General features: G+C 33.8%; 1 protein-coding gene across 4 annotated transcripts in view; it reads right to left on the bottom strand.

The window, feature by feature from the left end:
* Positions 1 to 15,290, bottom strand: part of NETO1 (neuropilin and tolloid like 1) — a 63,317-nt gene that overhangs the window by 41,720 nt on the left and 6,307 nt on the right. For all 4 annotated transcript variants that reach the window (XR_008211288.1, XM_052704204.1, XM_052704203.1 and 1 more), the window contains exons 3-4: positions 15,000 to 15,137; positions 8,407 to 8,655 (exon numbers count right to left, since the gene is read on the bottom strand). Coding sequence is in view for 3 of the 4 variants with exons in the window: in XM_052704204.1 (XP_052560164.1) it covers positions 8,407 to 8,655; positions 15,000 to 15,137 (387 nt within the window). In the remaining variant the exon portion in view is untranslated. The remainder of the gene's footprint in view (positions 1 to 8,406; positions 8,656 to 14,999; positions 15,138 to 15,290) is intronic.

The raw sequence follows: 15,290 nt of genomic DNA, 5'->3' as shown, positions 1-15,290 counted from the left end.
GCAGCTTATCTTAGTAATTCTGATTTGTCAGAGCTTTGTAATTATGAAGAGTTTGGGAGAGACAGCTGAGAATAATCTCTGTGTTTAGAAACTTAATTCAAGCTCTTTTTTTTCCACACTAGTTTGATTTGCAGCCAATTTGAATTTGATGCATTTACTAATTTACTATTCATATTGCAAAAATACTTAATTCTAGAAATGGAAACATGACTGACTTTTTCAAAGACTACACTACGCAGAATAAGAGTTCCTAGTTATTGGATAAGAACACTTTTTCTCAGTTATACTGCATACAGAACTTTAAAACAAAGGTTTGTGTCAATTTCTTTAAGGACAGTTAGGCAGAAGAACTATACAAAGAAAGCAAAAATCTGTTAAGAAAAGCTGAATATAATAATAAGAAGAATAACAATAAGAAGCCTTAATTATTACTGCTAGATTTGAGAAATACTTCAGTAAATAATGTGATTTAAAAAAAAAAAAATCAACAATCACTTATGCAGATGTCAAATTAACAGATGTCAACTTATGCAGATGACAAATGAAAACAAGTGATATAAACATGTTTTTGTACCTAACATAAAAAGCATAGTTTTCAATACGGACAGCTAAAGAATCAGACTACTCGCAGGTCTGTGGCTAGAATAGGAAACAGATTCTCTGCCTAACAGTAGAGTCACAGTCATGCTGATTATACAAAAGGACAGAGATCATTGTCAAGATTTACTGGCCATACACCTCAGAAACTTGTAGATACAATACATAAAGATGAAAATTCAACCACTTAAGGAATGGATAAGTAAAGAGGAATTGGACATTCACATTGCCAAGGACACCAAGAGAAAATGTTACAGACAGAAGTGTTTCCAGAGTGGGGTCACAACACAATCATCTAGAAATGCATCCCAGTAAAAATAGACCAAAAATTTAACAGATAAGGAAGTCAGATGAGCTATGGTGAACTAAAATATTTTGGATACTTATTTGTTACATATCAGGTAAGAAGTTTCTCATTTTTTTACCTGATGAAATAGGTGTGAAAATATTTGAAGGAGAATTGTGAAGATGTCTTATAAATTTTGGAGGTAATATGCTGAATATATACACTAATAATGAAAATGCTCATAGTAGACTAGTTGTTCCAAAGCACTTGTGGAAGAAGACTACCCAGGCTTCTGTTCAGTACAAATTCTTTATTATCTCACCTATTCTATCACTTCCAAGTGCTTCACAAATATTACAGTCAGATCAAGCATTAAAAAGGAAAATAAATGTCTAGGGCTCACTGGTTATTTCTACATTTTAAAGCAGAGGGTGACCTCTCTAAATCAGACCTGAGGCTTACCAACTCAGTGTAGTAACTATGTAAAGACAGAAGAGTGTCTCTAGGGGAAAAGCATAACAAAGATAATATTTAAAGAAAATTCTCCTCTGCCTCTAAGATTTCATTTTAATTGTTCTCTATCAAGTAATAATATAAACTATTTTGAGAAGATGGTGTTGTAAAAATATGGATTAATATTAAAAAAAAGTTTGCTTGGATTATTTTTGAACATATGTATAAATTTGTTAAAGTTTCCTCCTAGGTGATTCTGAAAAGACAAATTCTTTGTCAGGGAAACACTGTTCCTCAGTTAAAAATATTTAGCAATGAAAAACCATAATCACCTTTATTGGTAAGATCACATACATACCACATATATATGGAAAAGTTTTTCCAGTGGAGATAGAGAACAATTATTTGCACATATAATACTGTAAAATGTCCTGCTCAACCTCCTCTAGTATTCTGTGTTCAGTAGTTGTGGAACAGACATGGAGAAGAGACTTGTGGAGGGAAGAGGGACGGTAGTGATGTCAAAAGGAACGTGGCATTAAGGAAGAAGAATTTAGCTTTTGTAACTAAGAAAACTGGCATCTTAAAAAGTATATTGGATATGGTCCTCAGGGACATGATTTAGCAGTGGGTTGTTAGGGTAATATGGTCAGGTTGTGGATAGACTTGATGATCTTTGTCTTTTTCAACTTGAGTAATTTCTATGATTCTATATGACTATCATCTCTAAGCTTCAATAGGACTTCCATAGGAGTGTCTGAGGCAGAAGATACCCAAATAAAATAAAACACTGAGTTAGAAACATATTGCTTGCAGTCCTGGTGTTAGGACCACACATCTTGGAAAGTCCCTTCACTCCTATGTATGCATAGTCAATGCAAATGCAACTCTTATGCCTCCAGTTAATGCAGTTGTTACCAAACTCTGCAATAGGTTTCTTCTCTTTTTCAATATTAGCCATGTCATCTATTTCTATTACCCTTATTTTTACAGCAAAGTTCATCATAGCAGGGACTTCAGTGTACAGCTTCTTTCTGCTAGTAGTATAATACTTCCAGCATGCAGAGATTTCTATAGCAGGAAGTTCTGCAAGGTATTATTAGAAAAAAAGGAAAAAAAAAAAGAAAAAAAAAAGAGGAAGAAAAGTGATAAAAGTGACATGGGACCCGAGAATCTTTTGAGAACTTCCATATACTCATTTGTTCCACTCAAGGCATTCTTTTTCTCTTGGTATTTGAAAGAAACTCATTATCTCATTACCTTCCAATATGTATGGTACTGAAATACTCTGATGTAAGCCTACAGTTCATGGAAATTAATGGGGTCTGTAGAACAGAAGAGCGCAAAACAAATTCCCTTGAAAATACATTTATGTAGCTGATCATGACGTCCATTCTAACGAGCAAATATATCATACTAGACATTACATGCAATTCATTTTCACTTAGAAGACCGTAAGTCCTAATACATGCATTACAAAAGGCAGTGCAGTGCTGTCTCCTGCACACTTGCATGAACACAATAAAAATTCATAATTCAAATAAGTATTTTATAACAATTTGAAGTTCTGAGGACTAGAAATAAATGCAACAAACTCACACATTAAAAAAAAAATAAAAATAGAAATATTGTTCTGGCTCAAAAGCTTAAAGGAAGATTTACAATGACTCATCTTTCACAATGTTAGACAATTTCCTAGAGGAAAAGGCAAACACATATAGTCTCATGCATTCTGAGACAGTTCATTATTTCCCAGAAAACTTAAATGGATTACAAGCTAGTTAAAAATTGTTGTGGCTGATTTTAACTTAGAAGCAATTAGACCAATGTCTAAAGAGAACTGGGAATTAAAGTAAAATGAAACAAAATGAAATGAAACAAAATGAAACAAAATAAAATGAAATGAAATAAAATGAAATAAAATAACATGAAAGTGAGCAAGATTTCACAAGCACTCTTCACCTGTCCTGGGTGTCTGGGATGCCTAAATACACACAAAGAAGGACAAGGAATGTGTCGAAATGACTGTTCTCTAGAATTACAGTTCAATTTAGTTTATCTATCAAACATTTTTCATCATTCCTAAAATACAGACCTACCCTGATCAAGAAGACTTTTTTTTGTTGTTCTTTTTGAGTTTGCTTTTTGTTTTCCTCAAGATAGATGATGTTATTGTTGTATTCTGTCTTTCTAGAGCTACTTGTACCAGTGCAATGTGGATGTAAAAGTATCATTGTTCTGAATAGACAGTTTTACAGTCCATTTTTGGGGAATAAGAGTATAAAGCTTTTTCAGTTTTCTGTTATCAGGCAGCTGAACAGAAAACATTACTGTCTGACCTTTATATTAACAAGACTAAATAAAAACACAGATGGTTTCTACTAAGTGATGGAACTGAAAGTAATGATGTGCTATCTTAAGCCACTGTCCTGCAAAATCAGAGACCAGGATAAACAAAAATCTGATTATTCTAGCTGAGTAGCAGGGATGGAATAAATATGTCCACTCTCGATGAATCCTTGTCTACTCTGAAAAATTGAGTCATTTTAAAGAGTGGTTGTCAAGAATAAGTCCCTTTGAAGTACTGCTGGAAATAGCAAGATTAGATGTCATGGTTTTGTGATTTTTGGTTTTCAGTATTCCACATCATAATATCATGTGGGGCACTGGACAAAAAATTTAACATCATTTGGGAAAATGCTCTTGAGACATAACTTTTTTGGGAGAAAGGAGGACAAGAGATGGAGAATAAGACCCAGAAATGTCACGTATTTGAAAGCCATAGAAGTTTCAGTGGTCCAGAGAATAATGAAATAAGAGCAAGGGACATTTTGTGTACTTCACTAACCAATATGTTTTGCATTCAGAATGAACCAAAGACCAACTTCAAAATATTGTAGAATATTTTGAATATCAAATATTAATCAAAATACTGTATTGTCATTTTTTTTCATACCTGAGATTGGAAAGTAAAAATAAAAGGTTGTATATGTATTTAGAAAGATTTAATAGGTTCATATAGTTTCATTTAGAAATGATTGAAGTTAATCTTTATTTGATAGTAATTCTACTTAACAATAAATATAAAATCAAACTAGCATAAAATGAATGACTAAACTTTTTTTTTACTTTTAAAAACATAAAGGCATACAACATGTTTGATATTTTATATCCAAATTGCATCTGGTTGTTACTTGTACTTAGATATAACAAAATAAAAAGCTGTTTCCTTTAACCCAGAGTTTTAACATTAAAAATATTCAAGAATTATACCATTCAACCTAATCATACTTAACCCTTATAAAAATACAAAAAAAAAAAAACCAAATCCAGAAGCCTACTTTTTTGCAGTTGTCAGTAGTTTTATGGAATCATAGAATCATGGAATCATAGAATCACTCAGTTTGGAAAAGACCTTAAAGATCATCAATTCCAACCATGACTTAACAATATTACCGTAACTCTAACAACCCTCTGATAAATCATGTCCCTGAGCAGCACTCCAAAGGGTTTTTAAACACACTCGGGGATGGTGACTCAACCGTCTCCCTGGTGAACCTATTCCAGTGCTTAACAACCCTTTCTGTAAAGAAGTGTTTTCTGATATCCAACTTAAACCTCCCCGGGCACAACCTGTGGTCATTACCCCTCGTCCTGTCACCTGCCACCAGTGAGAAGAGATCAACCCGCTCTCATTTAGGCACCTTTCAGACATTGGAAAAGAGCAATAAGGTCTCCCCTCAGCCTCTTTTTCCTCAGACTAAACAGCCCCAATTCCTTCAGTCTCCCCTTGTGGCGCATATTCTCCAAGTGCTTCACAATCCTTATTGCCCTTCTCTGGACCTGCTCCAGCACCCCAATGTCCTTTCTGTACTGAGGTGCCCAAAACTGAACACAGTACTCGAGTTGAGGCCTCACTGATGCCAAGTACAGGGGCAGGATGACTTCCATAGTCCCGCTCACCACTCCATTCCTGATACAAGCCAGGATGCCATTGGCCTTCTTGGCCATCTGGGCACACTGCTGTCTCATATTCAGCTGACTGCTCATCAGTACATCAAGGTCCCTTTCAATCAGGCAGCATTCCTCCACTCCTCCCTAAGCCTGTAGGGCTGCCTGGGGTTGTTGTGTCCAAAATGTAGGACCTGACACTTATTATCACTTATTTGGTATATGATTATGTTGTTTTTATATAGACTTCTGGAAATTTTTGTCATAAAAGTCATTTGTCCTCCTAGAGTTCATCTTTCAGAATGCTGAAAAGTAATCTGAGGAATGAAAGTATGGTCTCACTTAACTAGAGTATATGACGAGACAATGATGTTTGTTTAAAGATGCCTGACACCCCAACCTGTTGGGAAACTGCTGAAATTAGACTGGCATTTTGCTTTGGTAGAAGAAGTTCTATCTATGTATACAGTTTAGGGCTCCAATCATTTCAAATCCAAAAGTGAAAGAAATTAAACAGGAAAGGTTTAGTAAATGCAAAATACTACTCTATTCCTTAGGATTCTTCTACATAAATTATTTTTTATTAGAACTTAATCTAAACTAGTTTTAAAATGCCTCAGAGCTTTTTCCTTTTACACAGACTAATAGATCTTCATTGGAACATTTGTCTAGATGCCCTTATTGATATTTTTTCAACTTCCATCTATTGAGCTGTTTCTGTACACCCTGGAGACAAAGTAAATAATCTCTTTCTCTACTTTTCCATGTACTAGTCAAATAATAATAAATGGTTACAGCTTCAATTTAGCCAAATTTACTTACTTATTTTGTAAATCTTATCATACACAACACCACAAACACCCACACACTCAGCACTATGTTTCTTTCATCAACAAACCAACACATCCATCAGACACCAAGAGCAAAGATGGCAACTGAGGAAGTTTTGGGGAATTTTGGGGGAAAATTCACATGGGGAAACATCAAAGAGTGCTGCTACAAAAAAGACAGCTGTGTAGTGCTTACCACAAGAGTGAAGGAAGCCTCTTACACAGGGCTGCAAGTACTTTTTACACCCATACAGGTAGAGGTAACAAACTATCACTCAGCTATCATTAAGCTGCTCCAGATACCAACAATTGTCAAATTACTTTCAGTCATATTCTTGAGGTTCTTTAAAAATAAGTCAGCTGTATTTTTTTCTTCTGACCTTTCCTTTGTAAATAGTTTAATTGCAGAAATAGTCAAAGATGGATTTAGATGCTACTTTCTAGAGGCAATGCCTCTCTTTTACACCCTCTTGAAAGCTGTCAGTCATTGATGAGTTGACAGCGAACCCTTGAACTGCAAATACTTGAACAGTACATCTCAAAATATGAGGCCTGATCCATTCTTATATCACAAAGAACTGGTCAAGCAGTTCGTCCAGAATGTGATCTGGATCCTGTTACTGAGGATTAACGAGGCAGCATTGCTGCTTTGCACTTGTAAAACTAACCATATTCTCTTTTTGGCCAATATTCATAGAAACCTTTTATCATTTACAAAGCTTCCTATAAAAAGCTAAGAGGGAAAAAAAAAAAAAAAAAAAAGACAGCTTTTCGATCTGAAGTCTGCAGTAATTCATGCTGTTACAAAAATTTAACAGCATTGATCTCCATGTAGAAATCCACCTTACATCAGAAGAAAATAAATGAGAATAAAACATTGTCCATGAAATAATCATTTGAGAATTTTTTTAGACAAATTAAACTGCAGGTCATGCTATGGACATATTTTCAACCATATCACAAATCCCTTTGAAAAAGAAGGAAATGAAATCTGAAACAAAGAACTTCTGGGGAAGATGGAGAGGAAAATGGCAAAAGTCCAGAGAGCCATGGCAACTGAAACATACTAATTTAACTCACTTTTCAGAGACAAGTGTGTAAGGATATAGTGCAATTTCATGTATTATCTTGCATTTACAACATATACATCTACCTGTTTATAGGTTATTTCCTACAGAAATTCTGTGTTCTGTTGCTCTTTGAATTATCTAAGTATGCTTTCCCTCTGGAAACCAGAATCTTTGACTTTAAAGAAGATTGAACTACTCTGATTAATTTTATAACTATTTTCTTTGCATTAGAGAAATAAAGCCACATAGAAGAACATTCAAGTAGCCCTGGTATTTTCTGTAATGCTGCTGGAATAATTAAGCAAGCAGAATCTGAGGCTCTTTATTTTTAGCAGATATATATATATGTCTATAAAAGAATATTTTTCCACCTAATACAACAATTTAATTGAATCAATGGTGACATACTTGATAAAATTACATTATAATTGTAGTGCTTTAGAGCAAGCTATATTAAGGTATGACTCATCACTCAATACATAAGAAGGTACAGAAGTACGACAAGTCCAGCAGTTCAGTGCAATATACTGTAGCTTCAGCCAAAAATGAAATTTAAAGGCAGCAATCTTTTGTTGATAAGTGGGAGAAAAAAAACAGTTGGAAAGCATGACCACGAATTCGAATTTTATTTTACTTTGATGAATTAAGTTTTAAAAGTGACAAATGAATAGCTGTATAATTACAATTAAGATTTACTTAATACAATTTAGTATTTCACACTTCTCTGGCAAAACATATGAATTTACTTTATTGAAAAGGGAGAACTAGTCCACTCCTCAACTGGTGAAATAATTGGCGAAGTGGAAATGCAAAGATGGAATTTCCTGAGGTAGTTAGTTTTTTTATTAGAATACTTTATCAATAATAATTTTGAAGGATAAGCTGTACAGTGTAACAGTCAGGCATAAAGCACAGCATTTCCCATGAAATATTTTGAATGATTTACTGTAATAGAATTTTGTGGAAAACAATTCTTACAAAACTGCAGAGCCAGAGTATATGCATATTGGATAGAACTGTACTGAAAAGTTCTTGCTTGAATAAGCCCTACTTATTACGTGAAATGTATCTTCTATTACCTCCTATCTATTAATAATTTCTTTGATATTAAAGATAGACCCCATTAAAGATATTAAATAACATACTACTATACATTGTACATCGTAAGCAAAGTTAAAAGCAAAGTTCTCTATCAATAATTGTGATGTTTTATACTTACCAGGTGTAAAATTATATCGAGCAGAAAACCCCATAGATTCCAGCTCACCATCAGCAAAAAATTTAATCCACAGAAATCTGCCACTGGATTTTATCATAGGTGGATTTTGCTGTCCACAGAAACGTCCAATGATTGGAGAAAAGCCAAAAGGTCCATCTCGTACTTCAATGTGATCAAATTTACATTCCCAAGAAGGCTCTATGGAATATTTTTCATCAAAGTGTAGTTCAATGCATTGTCTAGGGGCAGCTGGAGATGGAAAGAAAATTACTGTATTATTTTCTAAAGCAAAATCCTTCAAACTTGATACAAAATTAAGAGAATCAAACAATTTTTATACACCTTAACATACGAATCTTAACATTGTCCATAGACAAAACAAAACAAAACCCCCTATGTTTGAAAATTATTACTTAAAAAAACAACAACAACAAAACACATTGTTTTACTCATCTATTCACAGAAAAATGTGTAATTTTTTAGTAAAATTAAAGGAGATATCTATGACGTAAAGCAAAATACAATTTAGGAACAATTATGTAAAACACAACAGCTTTCTAAGAATCTTATGTATCTGAAAAAAACAGCCTTGTCTTCTATTTGAGGGGAAATACGAATCAGAATACTTTTAAAATTAATACAAAGATGAAGAAAAGTCTGTTCGGAACTGTGGTATAGCACTAAGCACAAATTCTGTTCCCATACATACGGTAGTCAATGCAGATCTGAGTAAAATTCATATCAATTATCTCATTAAAACATGGAAAAGTAAAGATAATTCACATTTAAGAATAAAGATGAAGCAAAAGTAATTTACTAAAGAGCAAAAAAATGTTATTTAGAATAACCTTGAAGAAACTTTATAGTGGCCATTTTAGACAAAACAAACAAGCAAGCAAGCAAACAAACAAAAAACAAAAACACTTTAGCGATAGGTACTAAAAATCTGAATTTCACAAGGCCAACTAGTTTTAGGATCAAAATGTTGCTGTAGCTTACTCTCCTCTGCTTTTGCTTATTTTCCAACAACGCCAAGACAAGGATTTTTTCAGTCAACCTCAGTTCTTGCTAAAGGATCGAAGAAAATCACATCAGCTTACGGAGTGCCCAGGGAAGAGTTTCTATCTTTCCACCAGGTCTCCCATGCTTAGAGGCTGCTCTGCTTTAAGAATGGAGCGCTGACCATTCATCAGCTCTGCTTCTCCACTGCTAAATAAAAGAAGGCCAGGGAGTGAGTCTAGAAGCTGGTAACTGACAGTTCTCACTCCATAACCATTAAAATCACCTGCTAGAATGATTTTGGCCCGTGACAGTCAGAATTCCAAGAAAGTCTTCTTAGGCATGATGTGGTTTTCCTCATCAGCCAAGGACCATTCACAACAAATGGTTTGGATCTGTACTGGTCACTGGGAAGATGAAAGGAGCTTATATGTTCCTGCAGATTTGCACCAATTAGTCTTAAACCCAATGAATGTTTCCCAATTGATTGTAGTCTGTGTCACAAATTTCTCTGCACACTAGCTCAAAGGATGATGGCTCTTTTCTCCTGACTCTTCTCAGGAATTCAACACTTTCTGTTTCCATAATTACAGTGACTGTGGTGATTACAGAAGACTGAGCAGAGATTGAAAGGGATACTAAGTAAGCATTCATGCTACCTTTTCTCTACTTTTATATGCACTTCCCTGCTTCATCTTAGAGGAAAAGGTTAAACATTTTGTTGCAATAATCTACCAAAGTGATCCAGACCTTCCTGAAAATGATAACAAGAGATAAAAACACAATTCAAACTCCCAGCTTTATCTACACTTTAGAAACAAACAAACAAAAATCTTTTCACAGTTTTACTCTGAGTTTAGTAAAAGGTTTTCTTGCTATAAGTAAACTAAAGCAAGCAGGTACTCTATGAATATATACCTTGTGCCACAGCTTTCTTTCTGCAACAGTGTATGCAAATATAATCACAGTAAGCCTTATGGAAATACAGTGACTAAAATAATGACTAAGAACAAAGTATGCATAAGTACTTACACACACAGACACACACGAAAATTAAGTGAACAGACAGGGGGGAAAAAAAAAAAAAAGCATAAAAAGCATTTATTCCATACTGGATTGGAATCCACTGTCTAATCAAAGGAGGAGGGATGAAATGATCCTCATTCACAGGTAAATCACATTCACATCTAACATATTCGAAGCTTATTTTGTGACTACAGTGTCACAGAAAAAGTTTCTGCTGTGTTCAAATGAATTTCATATTGAAGCTTTATGTTGAAGCTACCTCAGAAATTTCAAATCATAAGTTCTTCCGTAGTTAACTTCCAATTATGTTTCTTTAAAGACATTTAATATGGCAGAAAAGCTACTTAATGTTTACATTTGTCATCTTTTAAATCTAATTATCTTTTACAAGAGCTGTACTAAGATTTTACAAAAAAAGTCATTTGGGTTCCAGCTAAAGAAGAACATTTGCAATAAAACACACAATTAGGATTTAGATTCTGATCAGTCTCTGAGACCGTAAGTGACAATGGAATTTAAGCAAAAAATGTTTCAATTTACCAGACAGCATAGAAATGAAAAATCAAACATCATCTATCTGGGATACTACAGTACTAACAGTTTTGAATGATCCATAGTATTTCTGGTTGTACAGCTATTGTTGATGGGAAAGACACTTACAATCTCCTTTGAAAGAGGAATTTTTCTTTGTTTTGATGAATATTTTTGAACACAAAAAATCAACCTGAAATATGAAAGGACTTTGAGAGGTGATAATTTTTATACAGGTTAACATCTAGGAGTAAAGAGTTTAATGTCTTTAGGAAAAAACATGGAAGATTTTCAAAAAAACTTACTCTGAACTTCCACAAGGATATAAAGTGTAAGATTTACTTCATAAGTGAAGCGATACTTTTCTTCATAAGCAATTCTGGTCCATAACTCTATTTATACATAAGCATTTATTTAGTAAAAACTGAAGAGCTGATAAAAACACATAAGTATTAAGATTATTTATTTCCAAAACAGCTCTTAAAATATACTACGTAAAGTATGACGGTCCTACTGCCCACATATTTTTAACACCAACAAAAGATTGCTTCTAAAAAACTCCTATTTGGTTTCCCTCTACAGTATGTGTGCCCAATTTTCTGCAGTCTGGCAAAGTCTAGTGCTGCTCCTGCGTTTGTTCCAAGCAGCTGTGAATTTTGCCAGGTAAGAGTCATGAACATGTGAAACAAGGGTAAAATTAGTCCCAGCAGAGAACTTAATATGTACATTCAGCTATTTCCTATGTTCTCTATATGCCCAGTAGGATTGAACAAAAAGCAACAGCAACAACAACAAAGAAGAAAAAAATCTTGATTCATATTGAAAGGTAGATGGGACTCACCAGAAGCTGCTTTACAGCATAAAATTTTTTGTACTGAGTCCAAGACTTCTGGATGACCTAAAGCACTTCTTTTAGAAAGGCATCCAACCTGGACTTCAAAAAATTCTGCTTGTTCCAAAAGTTAATTGTCATTACAACCAAACGAGAAGTGAAAAAAAATGAAGGAAAAGAAAGAAAAAGGAAAGAAAAAAGAAAAAAAAAAAAGGAAAGAAGGAAAAAGAAAAAAGAAAGTTCTAGCTGTTTGATCTGTTTGCAACTTTGACTGCTAGTATAGACTCTACAATCAAAAATCCTCTTCACTTTTAAAAGCTCACTGTGTATGATCACAGCAATTTTTGCCAGCTTTTTACTTCACCAATATAATTCTGAAATGATAAAAGGCTTGCATACACTTAAGATGACTTAAAATATGGGGGAAAACTTGCATCGTGAGATGAAAATCAATTTTATTATAACAGACTATCTGCTGCAGTGCTCACTTGAATCCTTTAAAGTCAGTCAGAATTGTATTTGTGGGAAGCCATCAGAATTTACCCTTGATAGTACTTGATAGCAAAAAATGAAGGAAAGAAAGAAAGCATGCAGGAAAGAACCTGCTGAGCCATATATGTATTCATAGTTGGTTACACAGTAGTCAAAACTCTATGGTACTGGCACAATGAGCTAAGAAATGCAAAGAAGAGATCTCAGTATAGGAATGCTAGTCTGGATCACATCAACACTCCCTGTCATTTGATACTTGGAATATAACAGCAGACAGAAGCTACTCCAAGCATGCTGAATCTCAATAATAAATATAGGAATGAGATGTAAAGAGAGATGTTTATAGACATTTATGTCTTGGATTAGAAAATATTACAACGTACAAAAGATATGCAAGAATATCTTCATTGGCTAGCCTTCTTTGTCATTTTATGCTGTCTTTATCCATTGTAAAAAGAGTTGGAACAGACACATCACTTTAAGTACAGAAGATTATTTTTTTCTACTTCAGTGTGTCTCCTTTTGCCCTTTTCCAAAACTGATACTACTGAAAGTATGGTTTCTAAGACATCTCTACATTTTGGTGGTTTTTTTTAAAACATTCTATTCTTGACCATTTTGGAAGACAAAAATAGGCAGAGTCAAATGTGTTGTGCAGTATGCATGGTTCCCACTAAATTACATATTACAGATGACATCATCATAGGTTTTAAATTATCCAGTTGGAATCCAGACTCCTCAGTACAGTTGGACAAGAAGCAAGAAGCCTAAAATCGATTTATCCCATAGAATATAAAGATGTCTGCTGAATTCAGATTATTTCCTGCACTGCATAGAAATTACCACAGAATTGTCAACATATAATTTCATCATCTAGAACACAGATGTTTGATTAAATATTTCCTTCCTATACTTTGACATTTCCAATTTGAGCTATTCTAAAGCAGTCTATTTGAATAGCAGATTTTACCACTTTTCATTTTATTATCTTTTCATAAGTAGTTAAAATAATAAAGACAGGTCCTTACAATAAATATTTTTCTGGCACCTTCTTACTAACAGAAGGAATTCCTCGTGGCTTAAGAGACTGGATTATGGTTTACAGAATTGATGGGTTTTTATTGTTGTTGTTGTTTTTCTGTTTGTTTTTTTTTCCCACTACCTTTCTCTTTGCGCCTCAATTCCTAGAAAATAAAACAGGCATGTTTCCTCCCCTCCTTAGAGCAATGTTGAGATCATTTCACTGCAGTGTGCAAAAAGACCTGGATGTAGCAACATAAATGATACAAAAATATCACAAAAATATAATACTAAGTAGAACATATAGACCCTATATATTCATTATTATTATTGATTTTCATTGCTGTTTCAAAAGTACTTTTAAACTATGAAAGAACTGAGATGCTTACCATACATCTGCTTAAATTCTAGACTTATATTGGAAGAATTATGGAAGACTGTAGAAGCATAAATTTATCTCAAAGGGCTTGTTGACTCCCTTATTTATAACCATCTCTTTACTTCTGACTTCAGTCAGTTTACTTATCACTAAAGTGTAATTCAGATATCTCACTTATTTATTTATTTTCTTTTCATACTATACAACATTTACCATCCATCATTTCCCTGAAAGATTTTTATGAAATATGTTTCTATTAGTAACTCAGCACTAGGTTTGGAAAGACAAACTGTTTTCTCTAAGTTTATTTTGGAGGATTCTAAAGCAGCTAATTTAGTTAGAATGATCTATACAGCTTTCAAAATCTCTCTTGGAACAATCAGTATCTTTAAAAAAAAATAAGTATTTCTACAATTCCTGATTCCAGCACATTAAATTAATAGTTCTGTCCAACTCAGCATGGATAGGGCAATCACCAGTGTTGTATTTTGCATGTAATCACAACTCATTATCTTTTTAGTTTCAGAGTTCTACCACTTCTGTTCCTGATTCATCTTTTCTGTTACTAACTTCCAACAGTATCTAACCTCTTGTTACCTTCAGCAGATTCCTTTTTACAGGAATCCCTTCACATCCATTTTGCTAAGATTCATGAAAAGAAATTGCAGGTATGTAATAAGCCTTTTTTACAACTCCAGACCTTCAACTATCTACTCATTGAGAACTGAATCTTACATCTACTATTTTCTGTGTTGTTTTTCCTAGATGTTGTTTCATTTTGTTAATCTCCTTATTTTCTTATGATTACTTGGGTAGAAAATATTTTTATACTTATTGTATGGATGTTTTCTGCATAATCTTCTTTACTGTACTTCACCTAGCTGTGCTTGCCATCCCTGATTCAGTTATGACATGTTTAAAAATTGATGTGAGGAGTCAAAAGCATTTTAGTTTCCTGTGTTCATGCCTTTTATTCATTTTAAATATTCTGGTTTCTGTCGTATTACAGCTTTTTTAGGTTCTATTTATTCTCTAAAATAAATAATACTGTTTATTCCTAAGTGACTTATGTATACTTGACACCTAAACTATTTTATTAGTCTGTTAGGAAAGCCAGCATTTTCCAGTATTTTCTAGTATGCTTTCCAATGTTTTTTAATTTTTTTATTAAAAAAAATTGCTGAGATAGAACTTTTCTAAATCTTGCTTCTTGATGCTATCATGAACTTAGAAGCTTTATCTACCCTTCACACACAGCAAAATAAAATACTTTTTTGACAGTTGATAGACTACAAAGATTCATTGACTGTTCACCTTCTATAATGTAGACACACTCTCTGTCAGGAGGATACTTGTTGGGATAATTGGGAGAAGTGAAGATGCCTCCTTCCGCATATTTTGTCCAAGTTCCACACTGCACTGGTTTCTGTCCTTCGGCAGTAGTCTGCTTTTCTGTGAAAAGATGACATTAAAAATCATATGGTTAGTTTAAAAATTATGACGGCTATTTGACACTTTGAACTCCTCTACAGAACAAAATAGTTCCATCTGATGGTGGTCTCAGCTTTTTCCAGTTGTGTCTCAGTATGACCATTGACCTGGAAG

The sequence above is a fragment of the Tympanuchus pallidicinctus genome, unplaced genomic scaffold (genome assembly GCF_026119805.1).
Source record: "Tympanuchus pallidicinctus isolate F22 unplaced genomic scaffold, pur_lepc_1.0 scaffold5, whole genome shotgun sequence".
Taxonomy (NCBI): domain Eukaryota; kingdom Metazoa; phylum Chordata; class Aves; order Galliformes; family Phasianidae; genus Tympanuchus; species Tympanuchus pallidicinctus.
This window is presented reverse-complemented; position numbering and strand designations above follow the sequence as displayed.